Source organism: Hippocampus bargibanti, linkage group LG04 (assembly GCF_051943395.1).
Source record: "Hippocampus bargibanti isolate YZ-2025 linkage group LG04, ASM5194339v1, whole genome shotgun sequence".
Taxonomy (NCBI): domain Eukaryota; kingdom Metazoa; phylum Chordata; class Actinopteri; order Syngnathiformes; family Syngnathidae; genus Hippocampus; species Hippocampus bargibanti.
The window spans coordinates 10,257,701-10,282,500 of NC_142737.1; the positions used below are offsets into that span (position 1 = coordinate 10,257,701).

General features: G+C 39.1%; 1 protein-coding gene across 1 annotated transcript; it reads right to left on the bottom strand.

Annotated features, from left to right (window-relative positions):
• Positions 1-2,692: 2,692 nt before the first annotated feature.
• LOC148898929 (corticotropin-releasing hormone-binding protein-like) lies at positions 2,693-10,234 on the bottom strand. Its single transcript, XM_088995452.1, has 7 exons — positions 10,012-10,234; positions 9,860-9,947; positions 8,592-8,755; positions 7,460-7,670; positions 5,804-5,958; positions 5,514-5,634; positions 2,693-4,096 (listed from the first exon to the last, which is right to left on the bottom strand). The coding sequence occupies exons 1-7, from the start codon at positions 10,219-10,221 to the stop codon at positions 3,942-3,944; spliced, it is 1,104 nt and encodes a 367-aa protein (XP_088851578.1). The 5' UTR covers positions 10,222-10,234; the 3' UTR covers positions 2,693-3,941.
• Positions 10,235-24,800: the final 14,566 nt, after the last annotated feature.

A 24,800-nucleotide genomic window follows, 5' to 3' on the forward strand; every position in this document is an offset into this window, starting at 1 on the left:
GGGCGTCCAAGCGCCATATAAAGAATTTATCAGCCTGTGGAAACGGAGGTGGCCACAGGAGGTCGCCATTTTGTGCCTCTTTTTTTGGGTGAGAGATTTCCCCCCAATGTTTCCTCAAAATGGCACAAATAAATTCTTTAATCGATTGCAAACATGTATGCTTTCCTGTTCAGAACTATTTGAATCATATTCATAACTAGATGTGTAACAAGAAAGCATATTCTCCGAATCTGAAGCCATTGTTTTGATTCTCTAGCAATGCAAGACGTCTTGGCGTGACGTCACGAACTGGGGGCGGGACTATCTGAAAATGCCCAATTCGCAGCTCAATTTTTTGCAGATTTTGGACACTTTATTTCATTTTGATTGGTGTTTTGCATTTGACTAAAAATATCATACTGCGTGTTTTGGGTATTTTAGATGCTATAAAACGTTTTTATGATGTCAGTTAAAAAACAAAAAAGTGACGTCGGTTGTCCTTTAAAGCCAAAGGCACCGTTTTTTAAAAGGAATTTATGTGACAAGTCAGTCTGGTGTTGCAAAAGTAGATTTATTTTAAATAAATTAACTCGTTCACTGCCAGACGATGTGCAAATGTGTCCAAACCAGTGCCAGGGTTTTTGTCAATTTTTTACTCAAATTCCAGGACCCACAGAATATTGAGTATTAGGACTACATAAACATTTAATGCAGCGTAAGAAACCTTGGACTCTCTTCTTTCATCAGAAAAAAATAGTTAATTCCAAAAGTATGTGGGTCTGGAGTTATCTGAGCTTGAGATGCGGGCGGCTGCCCAAATCAAATACAATAATAATAATAATAATAATAATAATAATAATAGTACATTTCATTTATAAGCGCCTTTCAAAACTCTCAAGGTCACTTTACAATACAATACAATACAGCTGAAGCTGTAACAAAGCGCTCACATAGACAAAAGGTAAATGCTGCCCCCTCGTGGAAGGGAAAAAACTTTGCTAGAGGTCTGACCAGCACTTTATCGTCACCCCCAACCGCCCCAGCAAGAAAAACGAAAACAACTTCAGGAATAACGCTCCACGTCATATTTTCAATTCCCGAATAAATTTGGGAATGGCAGTGAATGAGTGAAGATTTATGTTTTATATTCCTCTCATGTGCATGTTTATTTTTCACTTTTTTTACAATTCAAGCTAATGTCCATATTTGCATAGTTTCTTGTAGTAGTTGAAGTTTAAATTTGATTTGATCAAAATACAATGAAATTCATTCAATTTTTACAGTGATGAAATACAAAAAAAATGAAGAGAATAGACAGTTGAGAATTTATGAATAAGTGATTGAACCAGCTGGCGGTAGGCGGGGGACAACCTGAACTGTTTGCCAGGCAATCGCAGGCCTCAAATAGACAAACGTGTTCAATAAACAAACAAGCAATTGGGGAGGCGTTGTTGACCTTGACCGCTCACCGCTCCAGATCTCTGACCAATGGTGGAGAAAAACACATTTCCAAGGAGGGGCCTCAAACAGCCTCCCGCTTTCTCCCTCCTCGACGGCTTTCAAAGTGCAGTTCATCCTCCAATAATGAAAAGTGAAAATTGCAGCACGTCAAGCGAAAACGACATCCGGCGGGTAATTGAATCATCACCGTTGAGCAGGTTTGAGATGAATCCCCCGTAAGGAGAAAATCAAACGGTTGGCAAGAATGTCGAGCGGAATAAAAAGTACATGTGCCCTAATCCCATTAAGAGCTGCACATTCACTGTACACGCTACGGAGGTCACATACAAACACCCAACAGTATTAAACATGCATGTTATTTCTCATCAGAAGCCGTTTTCATAATGGCTCCGAGCAGTCGCTATTAAAGCTATTTGTGTGACTGTGGAATACATCGGATTAGGGGGAAAAAATGACACATTGATGTCCACAGACATGTTTTTAATGAGGAAAGCTAACATAAAAACAATGTAAATCACTTTCATCACTTTGCTGCTGTGAAATGTACATTTCTCCACTATGAGACTAATAAAGGCATATCCAATATCCAATATCCAATAAATGAGTGTCTTACTCATTGTTCTTTGCCCCAACTTTTCCGACGCTAGCGTGGAAGTATTTACAGGTGATGCCCAGCGTTTTTCACCGTTACCACAATCAAAATAGCAATTTGGGGTAAGAGTGCTACTTGCGAGTCACTGATTTAGCATACATGCGGCAGTTTGGCTAAATTCTTCTGAAAATGGCAGCTATCTGTTCATTTTAACCCCCCGTTGAAGCATATCTTCAAGCTCAACCAGAAACAATGACAATTACCCTGTTGCGCATTCAAAACAAACACACAATTTGCCTGAATGTCCGCTACCTTAATGCTAACACCTTATGGCAACTAGCATGGACGTGTTAGCAAAGAGCATCAGTTGGTACATTTCATGATACAAACCTGGAAGTGGTCATTTTATTTCAAATAAGTAATAGCATGTTGCTTTGTGTTGCTTAACATGTCGTGATAAATTATGTAACTGCTTGATTTTTTTTACCTGAACTTGCTACTCAATTACACAAGGTTTTTGGGCTAAAATTACTTCAAGAAAACATTGTCATCACTGGTGACCATGAAAGCGTTAAAAAAATGGAAGCGCCATGCTCCCCTCCCCCCCAAAAAAAAAAACATTTCACATTTGCTTTTGTCATGCATTGTTTTTATTTATTTTCAAAATGCTCAAGGCGATACAAAGAATGGTAGGTAAGAAATATTTCGCAGAATTTTCAAACAACACAACACCATTTTTTTGGCTTGAACATCACACAAAATTACTGGTTCAATAAAGATCACAACTGTCAGTGAACTAATTTGCTGCAAACTTTCAGTCTTCATCTTTCTACTTTCTAATTTTCTAAGCCTTAAAACTACACAAAATACACCTTATTTTATGTATAATATATGTGCTATGGTATTATAATTAAAGAAATTAACTGTACTGTATAATAAAGTTGTTTTATTTACCTTTGTGATGGTCGTTGATGGCTTGATGGAATGGATAGCTTTTTGCATAAAGTCCCTCAATGAGTTCTGGGTTGTACATCTTGGAAGTTTTTATATTGCAACAGCAACAAATGCAGACACACTAGAAACAGCATTAATAGATGGTTCCCTTGCTTATCTTTTCATTTCTAATTGAACTGAAGCCGAGTGCGGGTAATTTGTGGAGCCTGATTGATGGGAATTTTAACCTTGCAGTTTACACTGTGCCTTTGAACTATTAAAGTTGAACAAAAATACAAATTTCACTGTTTTCCATCCATTTTGTCACTCTCTCTGTCGCCTGCCTGTCTCTTTAATGTTTAAACCACCTCCCCTCACTGCTGTGTTCTTGACCAATCACGTGGCTTTAACCGAAGACTGGGGCTGGGGAATAGAGGACAAAAAAAAATGTCGTCAGCCATTTTCTTTTTTGGAGACTGGCTTCACTCTCTCTCTGTCTGTAACCCCACTCCCCCACCTCACTGTTGCGTTCTTGACCAATCATGTGCCTTTAACCGCCGACTGGGGGCGGGGAATAGAGGACCAAAACAAGACGGCTGCCATTTTCTTTTAGGAGAACGGGCTCGTTCGCGAACGACATATCACTCATTGTGGCAGCTCCGTGTGTATCCCGAAAAATAGTTCATATGACAAGGTAAAATTTTCATCAATTTAACGTTCGTACACCGAAAGGTTCGTAAGCCAAGGGGTTCGTAAACCGAGGTAATACTGTATATTGGATTTTTGTGAAAAGAAAAAGCTATTTTGACACTTTTTTTTCCATTTTTACTTTTGTTGCAGTAAGGGGTTAGATTTGATTTGCTGATTTGAATTAACCCTTTCACGCACCCTACCTCCCGATAACATGAAAACAACATAAAAACTTGACATACTGTAAACAAATATATTCACAGATTTGTATGTGATTTGCGCAACTTCACTCCACATTGCACATGTTGTCCAGGCTGTTCTTTTGGCCCTCGGGTAGCTGGTGGCGTTCAAGTAATCGATAACTGAAAGAAACGCGGTTGATGTAGTTGCCGCTGGACACCAGCCTCACCACTGAGTTATCACAACTGATCTTCATCTGGGCTGGGGAACCACACGGACAACCACAGGTGGAACTCACAAACCAATATACTCAAAGCTCTTCGATGTGATTGATGCATTGTAGTTCTACATAAGTGAAAAAATAAATAAGTAATTCACCCTGCAATCTCATAACATGTCATTTGGAGGAACCACTGTCCCTGAAATTGTTAAAATCACAACACAAACATACTCTAAAACGTCATCATATTCAAGGGACTACCTAATGTTGGCCATTTTATATTGTCAACAATCCAGACAAGTCGCTATTCATCACTTTACCGTGCAATTTGTAACTGGCAGGTTTTGAGATTAATGAGTTTGAAAGTTTGCTGTGACCATTTTGGGACAGCATGTGGGATACAGGCGCCCTCATTTGCATTTAACAAACGGGAGAAAAACAAACACATTCCAAAACTAATCTGACAAGCGGAATGTGTAAAAGCATTGAGCCATAAATCTGTGTTACACTGAAATAAAGCATAGCTGTGCTTCAGAAAGTTAAATGTTCATTTTGGAGTTTTGTTTTTTTTTTACTTTTGTTTTGGGGCAAAACAGGTGTGTAAGAATACGTGTAGTTCCAGAACTGGTGTCACCTCACACAATAGAAAACACAAGAAAATGCTGTACACAACTGTTTATCACCATGACAGTTTGCCACACGATGAAATACACAAATAAACGAATCAGGGAGCCATTCAACCCATTTCCCAAATAGTGTCATAAATTGCAGAACGACATAATAATAATAATAATATATATATATATATATATATATATATATATATATATATATACAGTAAAGTCTCGTTATATCGATATCGGATATATCGATAGTCCCGGTTATATCGATACTATTTCTATGCACGCACGGAGAAAATTACATGCAAACAGGGTCGGATATATCGATAGTCCCGGTTATATCGATATTTTTTCGGACTCCCTTGAATATCGATATAACGAGACTTTACTGTATATATATATTCTAGCTAGCTATTGAGTAGCTAGCTAGGTACCGTGCTATTGGGTAAGTATTTAGTTAGCTGGCTACCTAGCAACTTGTTGTCAACACATTGCTGGCTATTGTTTAGCTAGCTAACTAACCAATGGCTAGAAAACCAATCGCTAGCTAGCTAGGTACACAATCAATAGGTAGCTAGCTACCCAATCGCTAGCTAGCTAGCTACCAAATCGCTAGCTACCTACCTACCAAATCACTAGCTACCTACTTAGGTATCCAATCGCTAGCTAGCTACCTACCCAATCGCTAGCTAGCTAGGTACCCAATCGCTATCGAGCTAAGTACCCAATCGCTAGCTAGCTACCCAATAGCAATCAATGTGTTGCCACCAATTAGATAAGTTTAGATTTGGTTGTGCCACCTAGTAATATTCACAGTAGAGCAGATGATGGTACTTACCAATTCCACTGAGAGGATAACACAGATCAGCCACAGGGAACATGCGTGACGTGTCCACCCCGTTTCCACCCAAGAGCTCCACATAGTCACCGGAACCTGAACATACAGATGACAGCCTCGCCTTCCCAAAGAAAAACAACAAAGAAAGTGTGACAACTTGAATACAAACACTTCCACATTTTCACGAAATAAAATAACAATACACACAGGCATATACAGTAGATATTTTTTTAAATAATCTGATATATAGCAAGATCGCACTGTATAAAAAGCGCAGAGGAGGGTTCGACCTTGGGCCTGAGCTTGTTGCTTTTGGCCTGCTCCAGGCTGAGCTGTGCCATTTGGATCTCCACCGGGTAGATGATGGAGAAGCTGCAGTTCCTGTGCTGATGGGGCATCACCATGGTGAAGCTGCCCTCTGGGCTCTGAGACATGATGTTACATGCTGCAACATACACGCACACGCACACACACACACACAAATAATATGTCACAAATTGGACATAATCAGCATTATTGCATCACGCTAACAGAAACTCTATTCTAGAAGATGTTTTTTGGAAACATAATGGGAAATGCAGTAAAGTATACTGTGTCTGATAACTTTGCGGACACCAGACATTTCAACTGTCAGGAAGAAGAAGCATCTTATTTTCTCCAGTCAGACAACGAAGAAAGTTTCTTATAGTAATAAATCAATTTGGAGGAGTGTATTTCTGTGCTGTAACTATGTTCAGCCATTTTTTTCCGCTGAGTGACATGTCGTGACAAAACAATTAAATATTTTTCGACTGGTCAGTGGATACCGCTGCTGTCATTCAGACAGCAGCATCAGCGATGGCGCACATCCATACACACGCACACACGAACGCACACACAGGGTAAACAAAAATTGCCGCAAGTCAATTTAGAAAATTATGAAAAAAAGTGGAAAGCATAGGGCACCAAATGTTCATATAAAGTATGATATATGTGTACTCACTCTATTTACCATGTAATAATAATAATATACTGTATTTAATTTCTAAGTGCCTTTCAAAACACTCAATACGTAAGCATTATTTATGTATTTATTTATGTATTTATTTTTATGTACAGTATTTATTGTCTATAATAATAATAACAAATGTCATTTTATTCGCTTATTTATGTATGTATGTACGTATGTGTGCATGTACGTACGTGTGTATGTATGTATGTATGTATGTATGTATGTATGTATGTATGTATGTATGTATGTATGTATGTATGTATGTATGTATGTATTTATTTATTTATTTATTTATTTATTTATTTATTTATTTATCTATCTATCCAGACTGTAGAGTCAGGAAGGGCATTCGACGTAATAACTTGGCCAAAACAAACATGCGGATCAAACCTCTGAAGATGGAGGACACTGATTTGTTGTGGCAACCCCCTTGAAGGAAAAAGCCGAAAGGAAAGAAGATTTATTGCATTTATTTATTTATGCATTATTTTTTTTATTTGTGTGTCTAAATATGTATTTATATGTGTGTATATTTATTTATTTATGTATTTATTTATGTATGTATTTATTTATTTATTTAGACATTTTTGGGTGATTAGTCCACGTGTGAGCAGCTGGGCGTGAGTGGTGGCCTACACAAACAATCTGATGGACTTCAAGGGAGAGTCTGTAGGTGTCGCTCCGATTCAAAACCGACACTCTTTTTTTTTTACACCGGAGTGGTATTAGCTGGTCATTTCTCGCTTGGCTTCAATATTGTGATTCACACAATGTTGACAGTTATCCAGCGGGCTGACAACAGGTGCATATGCTTCTTCTCCCTCTAGGCAAAGACGCACTAGTGAACGTGAAATGTGCAGCAAGTGCAACGCCGCCCTGAGCCCTCAATTAACCTCAAAACACCCGCTCACAAGGATGCTATTTAAAACGATATATTCTTTTGACGGACACTTACGAAAAGGATTGGGCAGCTTTTTCACCACGAGGGTGAAACCGCTGTCGGGGTTGTGGATGCGGAAAAAAACCATGGCGACGTTCTGAGATGAGCGACTGACATGGCTCGGCGAGGTGGACGAGCAGATGTCCGTGTAGCGCTGGTGAAGAGGCAGTGGGTGGTCTTGGCTACTGGGGAACTTGTCCCCTTTCAGGACCCAGCCGTCAAATATCTAGGAACACACGCATGTCCATCAAAGGTCCATGTATTAAACCTTTCATGACCCCGTTATTAATACATTAAAGGATAACCGACGCCTCCGGACAAGTTGCGTCCATAATTTGTAAAATCACTTCAAATGACTTCTACTGAGCGTATTTTACAAAGATTCCACCGCATATAGCTATATTTTACGTTTTAAGACTCGCGCTGAACATTCAGGAAGTCTTGTTTTTGAGTTATCACTGACGGAGAAAGCGACACACAATGCATTTTTGGGTACTTTGTTTGGTCTGAAAACTTCGTGTTGATGGCGAAATTAGAAGGAAAACACATAAATAACGCGATGGTGAATCATTGTGTGTTGCACCAAGACTACTATTTGATACGAGGTGACACAAATTCCCAGCAGACAAATCAGCCCATATCCAACGGAGCTTGGCCGCCATCTTGTGCATTTTCTGGGACGCTACATTTCAGTCCAGATGCCTCAAAATGACACGGAATAACTTCTTTAATCGATTGCAAACATTTATGCTTTCCTCTTCAGAACTATTTGAATCATATTCATAACTGGATGAGTAACAAGAAAGCATATTCTCCGAATCTGAAGCCATTGTTTTGATTCTCGAGCAAGGCAAGACGTTTTGGCGTGATGTCACGAACAAGGGGGCGGGACCTTCTGAAACTGGCCATTTCCGGTTTCGTTTTGAAGTAGTTTTTGGACACTTTAAGTCATTTTTATTGGTGTTTTGCATTTGACTAAACATATCGAATTGTTTTTCTGATGTCAGTGAGGAAATAAAAAATGGTGTCGGTTGTCCTTTAATACTTCCCGATAACTCGTCATTCGACAGAACATATGGAACACATCTTATTCTGACCCAGTTTAGTTTTACACTTTTTCATGCATGGGTGGGCGAGTGAGGTCAACCTTAATGAAGTCACCGACGTCACAGTCGATGTTGACGTCAGACAGTTCCAGGCCGATGATTTCGCTGGGTTCGCCGATGATGAAGGCGGCACAGGACAGCTGCTGCGGCGATGAGGACGCCACAAAAGTGAAATGGCCATCGATGGCCAACATGTCCAAACATCCTGACAAAGTGGATAACGCCCTTAGATGAGTGACAACAATGACGTTAGCAAATCTATCTATCTATCTATCTATCTATCTATCTATCTATCTATCTATCTATCTATCTATCTATCTATCTATCTATCTATCTATCTATCTATCTATCTATCTATCTATCTATCTGTATCTAGCGAGCTAGCTAGCTTTGTGTGTATTTATTTATTTGTCTATTTGTTTATCTATTCATTCATTTATGTAACGAAAACTGTATGTAAACATAATACAAATAATTAAAAAAAAATACACAAATACTGGTACATTTTATACACTGCTCTTGTTATTTTTACTTAGTGAAAAATACTTTTTTTTTGGTCCAGACATTTTTTAAATTTATATTAAAGAGAGCATTACTTTTATTTAAACTCGACTGAAAAACTAAGAGGCAAACTGATTTTCTGGAGCATAAGCTTACAACGTTGCAGAGGGATGGCACAGTATTTTTAAAGTTCAATTTCCATAATTGTTATTTAATAATATTAATAACAATAACAATAACAATAACAATAATCATACATTTCATTTCTAACCGCCTTTCAAAACTCTCAAGGTCACTTTACAGTTATAGAATCAGTTTTTCTGCGGGTGAGCAGCGGCAGCCACATGCGCCTGCATTCACTCAAGCCGGAATAACTCAAATAGATAGAAAGTTATCTAGCTAGCTAATAGATAACTAATAGATAGCTAGCTAGCTTGTTAGATAGCGAATAGATCGCTATCTAGGTAGCCAGCTCGCTAGTTAGATAGCGAATAGATAGCAAATAGATAGATAGCTAGGTAGCCATTTAAATACAGCATGTCTCTGTGGGTGCTGCTGTTTTGGTTAGCAAAAGACTCAATAGTGAGATTCAGCTCTTTTTTTTTGGATCCACAAGATTGTACAGGTGCAATGAATATTGTTTCGTGGATGGACACACACACACACACACACACACACACACACACACACACACACACACACACACACACACACACACACACACACACACAGAAATTGACTTGACAGTGAGAGATTCAAAGTCCAAAATTAAGACCGGTTAACTTCCGAATACACTCAATCCACTTACTGAGAGGTCGCCTGAAAATAAAGTCTTCAGATTCTCTCTTCTGCTCCAAACTGAGAAGAGAATCTAATTCGTCTGAGGTATCGTCCTCCTGAAAAGTACACGTTTCAGAATCAGGCATCACACAAGCAGGTTTGGAGACGTGGATCTCTCACCTCGATGTAGCGGCTGAGGACAGAGCAGGATGAGAAGGAAAGGAAGAAGAAGAGAAGTTCCATGCGCACAAACGGAGACATGCCAGTGATGTGCGCCAGTGTCTCTTTGCCACTAAATCTTGAAGAGAAGAACAGCTGGGGATGCTCAGTGGCAGCTCTTATATAGCAGCCACACAGGCTCAATGAAGCGTCGAGCCGGACTTGAATCATGTGTGAGGGTCAATCATCCATATGCAGATCGCATTTTGCTTTTCTTGTAAAATACACTGTTTGTCCAAATAAACATAGCAGTGATTCCTTACAAATAGTGAGCCAGAGTACATATTTTTCTGATTTTAAAATCTTAATCTACACTAGGAAGACACTAGAAAATGTTTAAAGCAGATAGCAAATAATTTCACAAAAGAAAGTGAAAAGTTAGTCTCGCAGTGGAGAAACTTACATTTCACAGCAGCAAAATGATGAAAGTAAGAGGAAAGGAAAAGAAGAAGTAAAAAACAAAATACAGGAAAGATACTGTAAAGGCAGCCACTCCAGGGGCGTCATCTTGAAGTCAAAACAACAACAAAAACTAATCAACTATGTGTATGTTTTATATGTCCCTTTGACGGCCAAAAACGCACACACCGAAGGAAACACATTGGCAATGGGTACTGGCGCATGAACTCAGAATTCACAAAATATTTGCGTCACTATATTACCAGTTTATTAATTGTATTATTAATTTATGTTTCCATTTCTTTGAGTGTCTCTCAACAACAAATAATTGATTTTATATTGAGAAATAATGCATCAAAACTGTGCCCTAATCAGACTCATAGAATTCACTTAGATGCGGCTAATTGTAAAGCTCCACACTTCTATTGGGAAAGGTCAACTTTGACAACAAGCTGAGTATTAGGGCCATCATCTCCTCATCAAAATCACACAAAATACTGCATGTGGCCTAAAGTTACCCTCTAATGTGTGATGACATTTCCTTGAACTAATGAAGGTCATGGATGCCACACGACCAGGCTCCAAAAATAGGAAATACAACAAAGAGCAATAATAGCAATGAGCAATGACCTATTCAAGGTATATTACCATCAATTTAAGAACATGGGGGTTGAGGGCGGGGGTTCCAAATTAATTGGTGTTGTTTTTTTCTACACTTCGTGCATAGCCGTAGTATGAAGCAACACGCTACGGTAAATACATTGGACAGCATAGGTACTGGTTAAATATGTTCGATCATCATTTGCCATCCATCCATCAACATTTCTTTTCCGTTAGTTATCCCATGTTTGCATGTTTTCCTTCTACCTGTGTGGATTTTCTTCAAAAAATAAATGACTTATTATTAAGAATAGATGAGGAAAAACAAGAAGGTTTTGATACACTTGAAGGGTATTAGAACACAAATTCCCGTTAAATACAATTGGAAGTGTCAAACCTTGTGGAACATACAGTACAACAATTGTATGTAACATACCTTGTGATAAACGGGGGTAATAGGTATTGTCCATTCTGAGCCGTCCTTCGGGGAGCTCAGGTGAGCATCACACCGAGAGTAAAAGGCGATGTTAAAACTGAATAGAAGATCAAACAGTGATCTAGATAAAGTACAGCATCAAAAGATATGGGACAATAATTATTTTTGACAGAAACGTAGCTTCGTACTTAACTGAGTATGATTTAGAAAAATGCGTGCAAAACAAATACAAATACGATTCTCCTGCCCTCTGCTGGCCAACGTGAGGAGTAAAGTTCAGCTATTTTTTTCAGCTACCTGTACACAGGTACGTAACGGTAGTTATGTTTTTTTTTAATAAAATGATTTTTTACAGCTGCAGCTTTATCAGGAGTGGAAAAAAAAACAAATCTGGCTTGTCTCCTGCGCCAATAATTGCTTATGTTTATATCTCCTGCGTCGAGTTAAATTGCAATGATTGTTGACTTCTCCGAGAAGCAGCCGTCTGCGCCTTTGAATCCCAGCATACAACCTGCATAAACACACCGCCTCACAGGCAGAAAGAGAACGTTAAGTAGGCTTTCTTTTGATTAGTGTGTGTTGTCTCACACCCCCCCCCCCCCCCCACCACACACACACACACACACACACACAAGCTAAAGGTGCACACGCAGTCCAATTTGACCCATTCATCTCCTCAAGGGGGGTCTGAATGAACCGACCCTCCCCATTTGTACTGACTGGACAGAGAGAGATGAGTGCGAAGCCTTGTATGGATTACCCCCCCCCCCCCCCCAAAAAAAAAAAAAAAAAAAAAAAAAAAAAAAAAAAAAAAAAACAAGGTTAGTTACAAGTGTGTTAATCAAAAGTGATGGCTAACACCGTCTTCTTTTAATTACATTCCAGTCCACAACTTCAGAAAGAGGCCGCCTGGTACTATTTTTAAAATTTGATTTCAAGTCTCTTGTTAAAGTAGAAGCGAGGATAGTAAAGAACGGTTTCGTAAATCAGTATAATGTTATGATTTAATTTCGACACCACAACGATGCAGTAGTAGTTTTGATAAGAGCACCACAATTTGTCACGTTTCGGTTTGTGACACTTTAGGGTCCCCATCTACATGTAGCTGCACAAATGTTGGTCGTTTTAATCAATGGCACGACCATTCAGTGTCGGGTCATTGTTTGTTTCGCCCCGTCAGGTTTGTTTCATCTGGTCATGTTTTACTCATGGTATTGTTTGCTATTTTGGAACTTTTTGTTCCAATGACTGTTGTTTGAGATTTTGTTCCGACCGACTTTATTCAATACAATTTGTCAAATACACCGTATTCCTCCCCTCTGCCCGTTTTTTGGGGTCCACCACCACCATCTTGCAAATCGTGACACAATTTGTGCACATCGTTGGACTTTGTAGGTGTAACTAATAATGTACACCTTTGGCTTTCTGTAAACGTGTCCTTCCATCATTCTGACTCTTCTAAGCCCTTATTCATTTTATCCGAGCAAATAAACATTGGTTATCAATACGGTCAATGACAATGATTCAGTACTCTGCATAAATGCTATTGACTGTAATCGGCTCCAAAATACCACCTCATTTGTCCATGACGTAAAAAAAAATATATTTTTCTCTGTGGAATATTCACATTTTACTGTATTTCAACACCAAGAGTATTTAATGCGTATCCTAACAAAAACAAACAATGACAGTATTTACAATTTGCAAAGCCTCCCAATCATGTCTGAAAGCCACCAGAAGATGTCGACATTGAGCCACAGCTAACACGAAAGAGGTGAAAATGCATCATAAAACTGACATATTTTTTACTCTTGTTTGGCGGCGAACGTGTGTGAATGTATTGTCGTGAGAGCATCAACAAGAATATAATAGTGGCAAAAAATAAAAATAATTTAGATGTAGTCCACGATGCAGACTCTCAAAGCACATATTTTACAAGATTGATTTAGTACAGGACGTATTTGATTTATAATACGATTTTTTTCAAGGAATTTAGTTTGTAAGAAAATAAAACACAATAAGAGCCAAATAAGGTAACTGTTGTCTTTTAAAAATATTACTTTATTCCCTTATGTTTTGTTTTTAATTGCATAATGATTTAAATTTCTCCACTGCGAGACGAATAAAGGTACATCCAATCCAATAAATAACTTTAGCCAGGAAAAAAAAACATTTTATTTTCCTAAAAATAAAGCTTTCTTTATTCTTTTTATTCAAAACTTGCTCTGGTACAAATTAGGAGGTTTTGAAATTTGATTTTATTTTTAAAATCTCACCAAAAACGTTTCCCCCATAAAAAATATCCATTTTAAATCGTACAGGTACACTTCTACTTTTTTTTTGACTGTGTTAATATTTGAATTTTTTATGTATATGGAATTTAGAATAATATGTATTTCACTGTCAGAAGTATCAGGGGTTACATTTTGCCGCTGTAATTGCTTGATAGAGATAAAAAGTTTGAGAAATCCATGATGCAGGTAAGAGTCCATTCATCCTTCTCAGCCAATTATTCATCTTAAATCTGTTGTATTTTTGATATGGTCATATTTATATTTTATATTTATTAATTTACTTTTGTCTTCTACTTTGACCCTTTTTATAATGTTGTCAGATAAAGGTTTTATCATATGATCTTATTTAACTTTAAATACAATACAATACAATACATGTTGATTTATATAGCGCTTGAACAACAGGTGAAGATGTAACAAAGCGCTTAATATGAACAACTATCATACAGTATATAGGAAATAAAGCAGTCACAGAGATGGAGTACCGTATTTCGCGGTGTATTAGGCATCCCCAAAAGCCTTGATTTTCTTCAAAAGATGACTCTGCGCCTTATAGGCAGGTGCGCCATATATGTACAGTCATATTGAGCCACAGCAGGTCTCGCAACTACTATCAGCAGCAACCGACTCCATTTCACCCTTAGAAGAAGTAGTGCATCCACTGTACCGCCTTATAATGTGGTATGCCTTATATTTGGAAAACTTTTCTATATTGAAATAATAGATTTGGAAAAAACATTTCATTCATTGAAGGTGAGCCTTATAGTCCGGTGCGCCTTATACACCGGAAAATACGGTACAATTATGGATTCCTTTGCAGGTTTTCAAAGAAGTTAATTCGATGTTATTATTCTCTAGAATTTACTTTAAGCGCTTTGCTACCATTCAGTTGGTGCATTATGTATCAGGATTACAATATTAAATACTGTATGTATTTAGGAAAGAAAGCTGTCTGTATGTCTGGTATGATAATATATTTTCATGTTGGTCATTACGGTGTTATTTGCAAATGAGGATAGTTTGAGCTGGCCTGTGTTATAAAAAAAAGTTGGACAACCAGTAATCTATGCCATAGGGAGGTTTTAGGGGAACGCCACAAGGCATATTGAAACAGTTTGGAAATTAGCATGGAAAGGACAACAACAATGTGACATATCACCTTTCAGCCAAAGTACAGTATGGAGAGCATGTAAGTTTGGTGCTGGCCTGCGTGGCCATGCATGGCTGGGTCACATAATGAATGTTGATGAAGTAGAAAAGCCGCTTTAATCAGGACGGATCACTGTGCAGAGGTGGAGAATGTCAGCGAGAGCAGGCACAGCTGCTTGCTGAGAAATTCAATATTGACTGTCGGGATAAATGTCCTGCATATTCTCTCATGTGTCCCAGGGGCCGCGGTATTATGCCTCTCACGTTAGCGGGCCCTAATTGGATTAAAAATGACTTGTTATTGGGAGAAAAATGGCCGAGAATATGCCGTCATAATTATTGCCTCTGCTTCTCCGAGTGCTCGGCGAAATGTCAAAATCAGGTGTTTGCCCGCAAACACCTGATTTGATGGATTGCGTTTCATTTGGGAATCAATGAGAGGCTGTGCAGTAAGAAATGTCACATCAAAGTCTTGTTTTTCCATTTCTTTGGTGGCTGGGGCTTTGATACACCTTGCGGCGGGTGTTTTTAAAAGTAGATGCCTGATGCATAATGCAAAATGCTGATTAAAAAAGAAATACAATGTAACATGCATTTTATTTTTATATTCATTTTTGCTTCGATTCAATGAATATTGTGCTCCTCTTTCTGGTGTGCGCATTTTGGCCACCCAGGCGTCATATAATACAATAATAACGGCTGTACGTAAGAAGCAATTAGCAAGCTGTCCTTCATAGAGGCGAAAGAAAAAACAAATCTGTGATTATTGTTATCTTGTTTTTATTATTGGATTAGCATTTATTAGTCTCGCCGTGGAGAAATGTACATTTCACAGCAGCAAAGTAATGAAAGTAAGAGGAAAGAAAAGGAAAGAAAGAAGTAGAAAAACAAAATACAGAACCTGCTTTAAAAGCAGCCAATCTTGCGGCGGCATCTTGCTAAATTAGTGTAATGTTATCATTTTTTTGTTAAGACGCTATATCTATTTGCTATCTACCTGGCTAGCTAGCTATGTAACTAACTATCTATTAGCTATACAGCTATATAACTAGCTCTCTATTAGCTATCTATTAGTTAACTCGCTAGCTTTCGATCTATTTGAGTTCCTTCTGAGCCTCCCATTCCCTCATCACCTGAGCAGACTCCAAGCCCGATCGCGGAGGGACTTGCCCAAGATTGACCCTTTTTGTGGCAAAACTAAGACGGAGCATACGGAGAGGTCAGCAATTCTTCTTTGAAATGGGGTGGGGGGGGACATTCCAGCGATGGCTTTGAGTAGTTTTTCACGTCGGCTGACTCAAGTTTTAAGCACAATTTTATTATCTTGGCTAGCTAGCTTTCGCTCTAATTAGCTTTCCATAGCTATATAGCTCTCTAGGAGGGTAGCTATCTAGATAGCTATTTGTTGGCTATCTATTAGCTATCTACTAGCTGGCTGGCTAGCTTTCGCTCTACTTAGCTTTCTATTAGCTATAGGATGAGGTGCTGGAAGAGGGACAATCACGGGAGGAAAAGCCCCTACACAGGGTGTACCACCGAACCATAACAGAAGTGGATGATCTCAAGAAGTCCGATCAGTGGCTAGAGAAGGCAGGCCTAAAGGACAGCACAGAGGCACTCATCCTGGCTGCTCAAGAGCAGGCCCTGAACACCAGAGCCATAGAGGCAGGGATATACCACACCAGGCAAGACCCAAGGTGTAGGTTGTGAGAAGAGGCACCTGAGACAATCCAACACATAACTGCAGGGTGTAAGATGCTGCCAGGGAAAGCCTACATGGAGCGCCATAACCAGGTGGCTGGCATAGTCTACCGAAACATCTGTGCGGAGTATGGACTGGAAACCCCAAGGTCAAAATGGGAAACACCCCCAAAGGTGGTGGAGAATGACCGAGCAAAAATCCTGTGGGACTTCCAGATACAGACCCACAAGATGGTAATGGCCAACCAACCAGATATCGTGGTCATAGATAAAGGGGAAAAGAAAGCCGTTGTCGTGGATGTAGCGGTCCCGAGTGATGGAAACATCAGAAAGAAGGAACATGAGAAAATCGAGAAATACCAAGGTCTCAGAGAGGAGCTGGAGAGAGCCTGGAAGGTAAAGGTGACAGTCGTGCCTGTGGTGGTCGGAGCACTCGGGGCAGTGACCCCCAAACTCGACGAGTGGTTGCAACAGATCCCGGGAACAACATCTCGGTCCAGAAAAGCGCAGTGTTGGGAACAGCACGGATACTGCGCAGAACCCTCAAGACCCGAGCTAAAATGGGGGACAGACACCACCCATGAGGTGTGAGACGAGAATTATCGATATCGGTTATAGTTACATGCCGCAGGATCGGATATATCGATAGTCCGGTTATATTGATATTTTTTCCGACTCCCGAGAATATCGATATAACGAGACTTTACTGTATATATATATATATATATATATATATATATATATATATATATATATATATATATATATATATATATATATATATATATATATATATATATATATATATATATTATTATTATTATTATTATTATTATTATGTTGTGATCATTGTGTCAGAGTTTGTCCCATAAAGGCTTCGTAGGGCATTAGTGCGAATGCCATGCAAAGTAGACGTCACACAGCCCAAAAAAAAATCCATCAGATGTCCACCGGGCTTTGCTTTGTGCACACCACTCACCAGGCGCCAGCCATTGACACAAAATAAATGCTCAACGCCGTAAAAGTGACAGCGTCTCATTCATACTGACACGGGCTAAATTACACATAAAACCACTGATAACATCATCATTAAATATTGATTCGAAGGAAGGCGGTGACTAAAACACTTGCCCATTGCAAAGCCCTCGATGCAGATTCAGCAGAGAGGCCGGGGTGGGAGTCGCGGGAGGTGACGAGAGGTGAGAAGCAAGTAGAGAGCAAGGGGAAGGAGAAAAGTGGAGATTTGGAGGAAGCGGGGTGAGGAGGAGGGGCTGTAAGATTTAACTGTGAGGCTCTGAGCAGATGTGAGCGTTGATGATGATGGATGTCGCTTGTTGGGATGCAGACTTGTTAGCATGAGAGACCCTCGCAACTTCCTCATATGTGCCACTATGGGCATTTGTCTGCTTTTATTTTATTTATTTATTTTTTTGGGTGCTTGAAAAGGGTCCCACATCACGAATCTACATGGATGCAAATGAGAAGAAGAGATGCCGACACATACACACACACACACAAAGGATTTTGTCCTCAAAACAGGAAGCTGAAGGTTGTATGCTAACCGTAGTGATTTTTCCCTTATCGATGAATGAAAGAAATGATGGTACCATAATTGATTGGAATGAATGGAAATGCCATTTATCAATTCATGCCCTCCATAAAACATCCATGCATCCATTTCCAGATCCGCTTATACTCACCGGAGGATCGTAGGGGGGCACTGGAGGCTATCCATAGAAATAGATAGGTTTAGAAGTGCCCAAAGGAGCCAATAGCATTGCGCCCCGCGGTCACCAGGTCGTGACGTCACTGATAACGTCACGAGTTGTAGCCTCTGACACAGTTCCGTACCATATGAATAATTTTTGCTCGTTTTTCGTCGATTTTCTTCCGGTATTCGACGAAATTCTAATACTTTGTGGCTAAATATGTTTTAGAAGACAACTACTTCACTCTCACGTCGTCTTTCGGCGCTATGTGAAGTCGGACAAGTCCAAAAACCTCAACTTTCAAGATCAGATATGCTTTGGATTATAATTTTTTGATAATCCAAAACATACAATTGCAATTAAATACACCACTATTGATGTATATTTATTCAGAGTCTAAAAATGTTATGAATAATAGAAATGACAGCTCTTTAAGATTGAAAATTCAAATACATAGTATAATTATCTTTTGAGTGTGATTGTAACCAATCTTCAAACGTGAAAAAAATAACATTCATAAAGAATGATCATACTTAATTGGTGATCGGAATTGGACTAAATCAGAAATTGTAGAGGATTAGGTAACACTGTGTATAGTCCAACACTTTTATATTAATAATTATTTTTCAATAATAATGCCAAATTTAAATTGTCCCCATCACTCTCATCATTTAAAATTTCCTTTTTTGGGGGCGTTGTTAAACTAATTTTTCAGTTAATATACAACCACAGAAATTTGAACAAGATATTCCACTACTTTTACAGCAACATTGAGTGTGCAATTGTCACAGCCAGTAAAACAATGAAAGCTAATTAATTAGTATATGATGACTTGAATGAGATGAAATTTTTTGAAACTTCTAACCTCATTGACCTGCAAAAATTACACTGCGATTCAGTTTTGATCGAAGAAAACTCTTCATCAAGTCATCATTCTGTAGGCGAGTGATATGGTGTAAACGGACAGATAGGAAGATATTAGTGATGGTTCTGATGAGGTCTATGGTATGGTTCTCAATACCATCTCGGGTTATGATCTCGTGTTCCAAATCGAAAAGGGCTAGATGGCCAACTGCAGCAACAACACGAGTGACAATCTTGAAGAACATGGCACATATAATTCTTTAATGAAGAACAGCTAGAACGTACTTATACACGGTCGAAGATCGAAAACAGGACGAAAATTAGTCGCTAAAACATCGCAAAACAAATTATTTTTTTTCTTTTTATAGAAATTTCATTTTCACTCGCTTGAAGAACGAAATTCCTTTGTTTTTCAGCTTGTAGTTGAAGCATCCATAAGCGAAACATTGCGGCCCCCAACTGTTGTTCCTTTTTACAGCATCCATACGTTAAATAGACCTAAATACGCTCAAAACTATCCTATTTCTATGCCAAACCAAGCCACGTTACTATGGACGCTACAACTCGTGACGTCACTTCCGGGTTTGCAATCAACCTCGTCTCTACGCCACTTCTACTACCTATCTATTTCTATGAGGCTATCCCAGCTTGCTTTGGGCACTCGGATACACCTTGAACTGCTTGCTAGCCAATCGCCGGTACACACAGACAAATAATCATGAAATGTATTGAACAAATGGACTTTATGCAACCATTTGACTACATTAAATTGAATGCATTTTTTTCAATGTTTCCTGATATAACGATTCTGTTGTCTTGGTGTACTTACAAAGCGAAGCTGTTTACTCTGTAGTGTGAATAGCAGCAAGTGAATAGATACACAGGTAAATTGTTCTTCTGCCATTTAACTCATTCACTGCCAGACGATGTGCAACAAGGTGTCCACTACAGTGCCAGGATTTTTGGCATTTTCACTCAAATTGCAGGACCCACAGAATATTGCATTTTAGGACGACATAAACATTCAATGCAGCGTAATACACCTTAGACTTTCTTCTTTCATAAAAAAAAGTTGATTCCTAAATGATATTGGTCTGGACTTATTTGAGCTTGAAATGGGAGTGGCTGTCCAAAATACAATATAATACATACATATAGCAATTTCACAACAGCTGAAGCTGTAACAAAGCGTTAACATGGACAAAAAGCACTCGAATTTCAGGAATGGCGCTCTACGTCATATTTTATATTCCTGAATGGCAGTGAATGAGTTAATGCCTTCGAGGCACGTCTGCACACCACAAACTGGATTTCGGATGTCGCTTAAGTGACACTGGATCTTCTCCCAAATAAGCTTCCAACTCATCGACGGAGAAGATCACTTTGTGTGTGTGTGTGTGTGTGTGTGTGTGTGTGTGTGTGTGTGTGTGTGTGTGTGTGTGTGTGTGTGTGTGTGTGTGCGTGTGTGCGTGTGTGTGTGTTTGTATATAAGCAATTAACAAATCAATTTTCCGTAATATGTTTATGTTTATTTAGAGATGAAAAAAATGTTATGGTTTAAGCCCTCTACTGTATATTTTTGTCAATTTATTTTATTTATCGTGTATGCTAACCAGCTAGCGAAGCGCTCGTTTGGGAAACTGTTTTGTGGTTAAAAGAAGTGATTCCCAATCATTGTGCTCACAACATCGTGTATAATGCGATGTTATTCAACACAATGGAGGTATCTTTTACAGCTATCAATACCATTGAGGTATAGTCACATGCTCAACAATTTGTCTTCCCTTTACTCATTTACTGCCATTGACGAATTTATTCGGGAATTGACAATATGCCGTAGAGCGCCATTCCCGAATTTGTTCGGGTTTTGTTTTTTTCATGCTTGGGTACCGATAAAGCGCTGGCCATGGCCTTTGGCTATGTTTTTTTTTCTTTTCCACAAGGAGGAAGCATTTCCCTTATTTCTATGTTTGAGCTTATTTCCAGCTTCAGCTGTTGGTGAAGCGCTATATAAACCAATATGTATGTATTGCATAGTATTTTGGACAGCCGCCCTCATTTCAAGCTCATATAACTCCAGATCCATATAATTTAGGAATTATCTTGTTTTATTCTGATGAAAGAAGAGAGTCTAAGGTTTCTTATGATGCATTGAATGTTTATATATTCCTAAAACTCAATATTCACTGGGTCCTGGAATGACAATGACAAAAACCCTGTCACTGGAGTGGACACATTTCTGCATGTCTGGCAGCGAATGAGTTAAACATGAGTGAAAATTCTTTTATTGTCCCTTTTAATGTTTTCTACACAGGAAAATCACCTACCTCGTCTGTACACACACTCCCTGGCATACATTTTATGTTTCAAAATGGAGGGAAAAAATGCTTTTAAAAATATGTTTCTCTCGAAAGTCACGCGTCAATAATTCCTAAATTATATGGGTCTGGAGTTATATGAGCTTGAAATGAGGGCGGCTGTCCATATTAATTATTTTTTTTTCTCCATCGAGCGAAAAATCGTCCAGCATCCAAGCCTGTGTCACCCAGTTACAGCACATCTCAGTGCATCCCTGCACATACACAGACAGCAGGTGGTGTGTAAGTGTATACGTGTATGAAAGGGACTGTGCTGAGTGGTAACCTGCTCTCCACTCTAACCATATAAAAGGTGCAGCACAGAAACATGCCAGTAATTGATTGCTAATTAGTCCTTTTGTTGTTGTGATGTATTGTCCTGACACATTTTTGCCCCGAAGTGTCTGTCTATTCATTCTAGCTCAACCTCTCTGCTGTCACACGCAGAAAAAGAAGCACAGCAAATTCCGAATGAGACAAAGCGAGGAGACCCCGTGCGGCAGGTGATTAGGAATCAGCTTGCGCAACACAGACAGTATTACAAACTTGAGGGACACAACATTAGGGACAGATTCACATATTCATTGGATTGCATTAGCCTTAATTAGTGTTGCAGTGGAAAATATTACATTTCACAGCAGCAAAGTGATGGAAGTAAGAGGAAAGGAAGAAGTAGAAAAACAAAATACAGGAGCTGCTGTAAAGGCAGCCACTCTCACGGTGCCAACAATACAAAACAATAATGGGACACACCACAAAATACGCAGTCATTCAATCCTCAGAACTTTCTGCACCATATTTGTTGTATGAAGCAATTCTAGATGAAAGAAGAGACTATCAAAGTGTCCTTTTCAACAGTGGATCAGGGACATCAAAGTTAAATGTGTAGATAAAATATGTAGAAAAAAAATTCTTAAATAAATATTCAATCAACAGAGTATGTGTCTGTCCACTATACCACTATGTAATGAACTGATATGAGCCTTTTGGGCCACCAGAATGCAGAATAGGAAAAAGCCAAATTGCCATCTATGGAACAATATTTTCAGAACCGGAGAGCGGTCTGCAACCTTTTTTTGTTGTAGTAGTTTTTTTTTTTTTTATTGGCAAAAAAACGATTTTAAATGAAGACATACCGTATTTTCCGGTATATAAGGCGCACCAGAATATAAAACGCACCCCCAATGAATGGTGTATTTTCAAACTTTTTCCATATATAACGCACACCGGACTATAAGGCATACTTTCAATGAATGAAAAAGGTCTTCCAAATACAGTGATACCTTGGAACTTAATTTGTTCCCAGACAGAGTGTTTAAGGCGAAAAATCTGTATCCCAAAAAATAATTTCCCATAGGAAACCATTAAAATGAGAATAATCCGTTCCCAGGTCCCCAAAAAACATAATTTTCTACTTTCTAATTTTCTAAGCCTTAAAACTACACAAAATATACCCTATTTTATGTATATAATAAATGTGATATTGTGTTATAATTAAAGAAATAAACTGTACTATATAATAAAATTTATTTCAGCCGTCAGTAAGTGCTCTGATGAGCCTGGCTTTTTTTGTTGTTTTTGTGTTTTCTTTTGTCACTTTGTGTTGTTGTGCGTCGTGTGGAACGGATACGGATTGTTTTTCAGCATTTTTGACCACGACATTCATCAAGGAGGAGACTGTGCTGAGAGGTTCCGCCTTTTCGGCAGCATGGATAAGCCAGTACTGTTTTTGAATGGGAGGAATGTCGCTGCCATTCGACTGTCATCGCTGGACAGCTCTGGGGCCATTGTGCATTTTTTGCGCCTGTAATGGGCAGCATCTTCACAGCCTCACTTTGTTCAGTGGAAGGTCGGTGCTGTTGGACAGTCTGCGGCTGGATGGATACATGGCTTGAGGAGCCCGCGATAAGAAGGAAGGAGTGTCAGCGCAGAGCGCCGATGCGTATATGGAACTGTCGCGGGATGGAATTGAAGCTGATTTATGTGGGGACAGGAGATGTGAGACAATGTCTTTTCGTCAATGGATGCTACAGCTGCGTGTTTGCTTACACCATTTAGCTTGTAGTCGACGTGCACATTCCACCATGATGTCCCTGATCCACTGGTGAAGAGACGCTATGATCCTCTCCTCTTTCATCTGGAACTGCTTTATGTAACAAAGAGGGTACAGGAAGTGCTTAAGAATGAATGTCTCTCTGTGTCTTTGTGTTTTCATGTTATTTGTTATTTCGTTTTTTTTTTTTTGTTCTTTTGACTTCAAGACGGCGCCGCGAGAGTGGCTGCCTTTCCAGCAGCTCATGTATTTTGCTTTTCTACTTTCATTTCTTTCATAACTTTGCTGCTGTGAAATGTAAATTTCTCCACTGCGAGACCAATAAAGGCAAATCCAATCCAATCTAAAGTTGTTTTATTTACCTTTGTGATGGTCGTTGATGGCTGGATGGAATGGAGTGGCTGGTTCATCAGCATTAAACACTTGATGATCAACGTAACCTTCTTCTTTCACCATCTTGAGGAATGATCCCTTGTAGCTGCTTTCTCCGTGATAATTGTATCTAGTTCTTCATCAATTGTGATCTGTTTAGCTTGGTTGATAGCTTTTTGCATCAAGTGTACAGATGACTTGTGCAGGTTATTTGTGGAGCCTGATTGATGGGATACATGTATTTTAATCTTGCATTCTACACTCTGCCTTTGAACTATCAAAGTTGAAACAAGTCCAAATTGTACTGTTTTCTATCCATTTTCTCACCATTTCACCTTTGTTTTTTTTTCTCACTTTTGTTTTTCTGGTTTCAAGCTCTGTCTCTCCTTTTCGTGTGTGTGTGTGTGTGTGTGTGTGTGTGTGTGTGTGTGTGTGTGTGTGTGTGTGTGTGTGTGTGTGTGTGTGTGTGTGTGTGTGTGTGTGTGTGTGTGTGTGTGTTTTCTCACTCTCTCTCTGTCGTCTGCCTGTCTCTTTAATGTTTAAACCCCCCACCCTGCTGCGTTCTTGACCAATCATAAAGCTGTAATCGAAGACGCCATTTGGTTTTTTGGACAACGGCCTCACTCTCTCTCTGTCTGTAACCCCACCCCCTCACTGCTGCGTTCTTGACCAATCACGTGGCTTTACCCGAAGACCGGGGGCGGTGAATAGAGGACAAAAACAGTGGCCACCATTTTCTCGTTAGGAGAACGGGTTCGTTTGTATACAACACATCACTCATTGTGGCAGCTACGTGTTTATCCCCAAAAAATAGTT